Genomic DNA, 5,409 nt, shown 5'->3' on the forward strand with positions numbered 1-5,409 from the left:
CAACTCTTTAAATCAATCACAACCCTTTATCCCAATTGATACATTCAGCAGCCCAATAGGATCAGGCACAGTTTGAAAACTGACCACTTGTGGTAGTCATTAATGTATCACCTTTAACTCATGTGAAGTAAATTAATTTCAAAAAGCAGCCCATAGTATATTTGCACTGAATATGCTTTTCAGTATAGCATCTTTACCATTTAGGATGGGGGGTTAGACTTAGAACGAGAGGATTAGATAAGTGAAAGAATTAGAGCAGGTTTGAAGTGAATCCAGAGGTTGTAGAATTACCTTACTATCTTTACAAAGCTATTAACTTCAAGGGGAATAGAGAGAGTGCAGGAATAAGGACAAGAATATATCCCCTTAACAATAACAGGCACTTGCCTTCCCTTGAAGGTACAGAGCCATTAGTGAGGTAAAATGACTGGAGAAAAGAACATAAAGAGAAACCTCTCCTAAAAACAAAAAATAATAAAAGAAGAAGTCTGAGTTAGGGCAGGAGCCGGAATAAAAAGGGAGATGAGGGACAATATGGTGGAGCAAGAGACTGAGTTGGAGAGAGAGAACAGAAAAAAGAAAGAAATTCTAGGGTGGGATGAGGAAAAGAAAAGAGAGATAGAAAAAAAAAAGAATTTGAAGAGCCTCTTTCAGACTGTCTCTGTTCTCATATTATACCACATGTACAGCCATATGCAGAACCGAATCCCCTGGTCTCAGGTAGCCAATGGCTAGTCCCCACAACTGAGACTGAACACAGTCCACAAGGCCTAACTTGAGTTTCCCTACCCTCAGGGTTGAACTCCACTCAGTTCTATTACAGGTTTCCTCTGCCCTTTCTTTAAAGATGTTCAAAGTTGGGAGCTCAGAAAACTACCCTTCATGAGATCCTATGCCTCTGCAGAGTTGATCTAAGGACTGGCCCAATCAGGAGGTTTGACAATGGGGGGGGAGGTCGTGGGGGTGTTTCAAGGGTGCCAGCGCGGCTACCTTCCTTACTGGGTCTGATGTTGCGCAGTCCGGGAGGTCGCGCACCCGCCGGACGATCTCAGGCAGGCAGGCAGCTGAAGAGACCCCCTCCGGGGTCTTTGGGTCCTTGCAGGGTCTGATGTCGCGCAGTCTGGGAGGTCATGCACCCGCCGGATCTAAATATGTTATTGTAATATGCTTCTGATGGTTATTTTCTGTAAAAAAAAAAAAAAAAAAAAAAAAAAAGGGGAAGATCCTGTTGATGCAAAGCTACATTTCAGGACATAAGAATTCATATCTGGTATACAAAATGTATTTATATTGTTTAACCATGCAGGTTTTCCAGCATATTGTTTATGAGAATAACCTTTTGGTCCAGGTATTCTCCCTTCTTTTCTGTTCCATCTACTTATGGTTACAGGTATATTTATAGACCAGCCACTATCCCTGAATAGCTTGAATCTGGAGACCGGATTGGGACCCCAACACTGAAGCAGCAGAGAAAACTCCAGGATGTGTCTTGGTGCACAAGTGGAGACTTTATTGTCCAGAACAAGGATTTAATGGGACTGGTGATTTAATAAGACATCTCAAGGGTTTTTGGACTGGTCACTCGAATATTCCATGGATTTAGGCTTATCTGTGGGACTTTGGTGAGCAGATTCCCGTTTTCCTCAGGCCAACATTTCGGTACTGCCGCTGAACAGTGTTTTTCTGTGGTGTTTGCTCCTATATTGGTGATCATTGTAGTTTTGATGGTTCTTTGTATTTGTGGTTGTTGTATGTGTCGCAGGATGACAGGAATGTGTCAATCTTTTGTGTTTCATCATGGACGACTTGCTATGGCTGTACAGGCTTCGGTAGAGGATGATGCATCCCGGGTGGCCATTTATTTGGCACAAGCCCGCCATACATAATTCCCTCTCCGTGGAGCATCCAGAGACGGGTAAGGTCAGGGCATCCTTTCTACCAACCTAAGACATGCAAGAGGGACATAAGCCCTCTTTGCTGATGACGGGTAAGGAGAAAGGACATCCCTGCCACCTAAGACAGGAGCTCCTTGGCATATGTCTGACGCCCTCTGCAGGGGCTCACTGACATAAGAAAAATGGGGGAATTATGGAGAACACAGCCATACTGAGCAGTGTGGGCGTGTCGTCGCCCGTAACGGGCGGGTTCAACTGGTTGTCTGACCTGTTGCCTAGCAAAGGTAACCCATAATAGTTGTTATCGTACTTGCGATTTCCTTCTGGATGTGGGCGGTACTCTCTTGCAGCCCCGCAGCTGGAGAGTATAAAAGGAGAGTTCCTGTAATAAACAGCGCAGTAGTACCATGAGAAGAAGAGTGCCTCCCGTCTCTCTGTCCTCGTCCTTTCAGGTTTAGGACCTGCTGACAGGATCCTGACGTCGCGGCTCGCGACAAATAAAAAGAAATATCACACTGAGTCTTGTTGATATAAACAAGTAGTATTGTTAACAAAGATAAAAAACAATCACCATAACTTATGAGGGTCAAATTATATGAAGGTCTGAACTACCTATCGTATCATTGGTGATACCAGAAAGAAGTTGTGATAAAGCTGTACAACAAAATTGTCAGAAGAAGTCATGTCCTGAGAGGTGCCTGTCAGGAGTCATGTCACAAACCCGAGCAGAGAGCCTCTCTGCTATAAGACTAATTAGCAGCCCACATCTGTGGCAGAATGGTCTAAATTTCAAGTCTCCACCAAAATAGAATGAGTGTTTATGGGTTTATCCATGAGCGCTCCTATACAGCAGGAGCACGAGTGTAAAAGTCTTCTATAATGCACCAAACTGGAAAGTAAAAACCCAAATACTGCAAAAAACATGGGCTGATTTGAAAGCTGTGTAAATGGAAGGAAAAACTGGAAGGAAAGCTTAGTTTGCAACTTTGCATACAGGGTCCCAGGAAAGAGCCCGTGGTCAGCAGTAGGAGAATATTGATGTTTATATAATGAGTTAACATTATGGACACACAAGTACTAGAGATGCAGTTGAGGCAGGCCCTGTAACATTTCCAGGGGAGGAAAATAGGAGGTCACTCAGATGCCCACAATAAGAATAGAGCTGTTTCAAAATTTTAGGCATCATGATGCTCATCTGTAATCCCATCACTCAGGAACTGAAGGCATCCGAGGCCAGCGTGGGCTACACAGTGAGTGCAAGGCTAGAGTAGAATACATATCAAGACCATGTCTCAAAATGAAAGAAAGAAAGAAAGAAAGAAGGAAGGAAGGAAGAAAGAATGGAAGGAAGGAAGGAAGGAAATTGTTTCAAATGTTGCCAGTTGATGGCCTGGCAACCTTCTGAAAGTGGCTACCTGGATAGTTACTTTTTTTTTTTTTTTTTTTTTTTTTGTACTGAGGATTGAACTTGGGTCCTTGCGCTTGCAAGGCAGGCCACTGAACTGCTGAGCTAAATCCCTGGCCTAGGATAACTACTTTTGAGTAGGCACAGTAGTGCCAAAGTCATGTGATAATGGGTGGAATAATGATGTATTCTACCTGCCTCTTACCTAGGCCATGGATGTTGGAAGGCACTGTTGAATGCTAGGCAAAAAATGCAGCCCAATAAAAATGGCATTTGGGAACATCTGGCTACAGAAGTCTAACCATAAGAGCCATTGAATACAGTATAGTATGTAGGGTTACAGTTTGTAGGTCCCCAAGATTCAAATGTGTTTGATACATTTCATCTTGAGCTAAAGCCAAAGTTGCAGACATAGCCAAAGCTTTAGAACAATGCCTTATGTCACAATTTCGTTACTCTCAGTTACAAAGAATGTACTGTATGTGGCCAGTATGCAGAACTGTACCCCCCTCTCTCTCCCCAGAAAGATTCCCATTATTATATGGAAATATTATATTCTACCTGTGAGCTAGTTATCAAGTTGATGGTAGAACAGATAATTGAAAATGCACAGTATAAGGATATGAGGGCTGCCTGGCTCAATTAGGTGAATGCGTTATTTGTGCAGATACGAGTAGTGGTAAAGGGAGGAGCAGTGTAAAAAGAATCTTGGGGCTGGGGATTTAGCTCAGCGGTTCGGTGGCCTGCCTTGCAAGCACAAGGACTTAAGTTCAATCCCCGGTACCAAAAAACAAACCAACAAACAAAAAGGATCTTGGGTGCTAGTGGTGGGAATAAAGTGTGTGTGGATGCTCTGATAGAACTCTTTCTTACCATAGAAACTTCTATTGCTTAAGCCCTTCCCAGGTAAAGGAAGCGAAGAGGGAATGAGTTTTCTGCATTACCTATCTGTTGTTTACTGCCGCCAAACAAACCATTGCATATTTTGTGACTTAAGAAACACCCCCGTTTCTTAGGATCCTGTGGGTTTTCTGGGTCTAGCTAGGCAGTCCTGCTGCTGATCTTACCAGGGTTCTCTCCATACCTGCATTCAGATGGTGCATGGCTGGGGCTGTAATATCCAGGATGTCATCCTGGAAGCCACGGATGACTGCATTGCTTGGCTTGTGCTTGCTGCAGTCTGCAAGGAGTTGCTGCCATAGCAGAACCTCAAGGGTTCCTTTCAGACCTGTCATGTTCCTGAATTGTGCTGAAGAGATAATTCTCTCCTTGGGTACTGATAACTTCATCCTGAGCAGCTTGAAATAGAAAATAGGAACCTGGACAGTTGGCATTTTATACACAGCTGATATTTTTCAGATTGTTTTCCCCCCCATGGGATCCTATATGCGCATCAGACCTGAAAAATGTGTCCCCACTAAATTTATTCTTCTATACTAATAACTGTCACAAGACCATCATTTAGACTGAGGCCAAGTAAAGAAGCCCGGATGGTGTTTCAAATGCCAGGAAGCTCTCCAGAGAATGCTCTTTCCTTTTTTTTTTTTCATCATTGAATTTATCAGTACATTGTAGGTATACAGTACAGTTACATTCATTACTGAGATCTTGTACCTTTACATAACAGGTCTTGGTTCTCATTTTTTTCCCCTTGTCCCTGCCTTCCTTCACCTCCCCCTCCCCTCCCCATTTACAAACACTTTATTTCCATTTTTTCATTTTTCTCCTATTTTTTTTCTTTTCCCTTATTACCTTTCCCCTACCCTTCCCACTTTCCCTACACCTTTAGCCCTTTTCTTCCTATTTCACATTGTCAATTATCTCATTAGGCTTTTATGTACTATTATAGTTTTTCACACCAGAGAAAGAATGCTCTTTTCATTCCTAGCATTGTAGCAAGCACCTGTCATTAGCCTGAGAGCTCTCTACTTTCCCTGGTTGTTGTTGCTTTTTATTTGGGGATCAGGATATCACCGTGTAGTCCAGGTTGGACTTGAACTTGCTATATAGCCTAGGCTGGCTTCAAATTCAAAATCATCCTGTTTCAGCCTCTGAAACAGGTGTTGTACTTACAGGCATTCACTGCTGTGCCATGCATATACATACATA

General features: G+C 43.0%; 1 protein-coding gene across 1 annotated transcript in view; it reads right to left on the reverse strand.

Annotated features, from left to right (window-relative positions):
• The window catches only part of LOC104853104, a 10,975-nt gene extending 6,092 nt beyond the window's left edge, over positions 1 to 4,883 (reverse strand). Inside the window, exons 1-3 of the mRNA XM_033759951.1 lie at positions 4,385 to 4,883; positions 2,206 to 2,382; positions 1,137 to 1,184 (exon numbers count right to left, since the gene is read on the reverse strand). Coding sequence (XP_033615842.1) covers positions 1,137 to 1,184; positions 2,206 to 2,382; positions 4,385 to 4,634 — 475 coding nt within the window. The 5' untranslated portion in view covers positions 4,635 to 4,883. The remainder of the gene's footprint in view (positions 1 to 1,136; positions 1,185 to 2,205; positions 2,383 to 4,384) is intronic.
• Positions 4,884 to 5,409: the final 526 nt, after the last annotated feature.

The sequence above is a fragment of the Fukomys damarensis genome, unplaced genomic scaffold (assembly GCF_012274545.1).
Source record: "Fukomys damarensis isolate Sample0158 unplaced genomic scaffold, DMR_v1.0_HiC HiC_scaffold_38, whole genome shotgun sequence".
Lineage (NCBI taxonomy): Eukaryota > Metazoa > Chordata > Mammalia > Rodentia > Bathyergidae > Fukomys > Fukomys damarensis.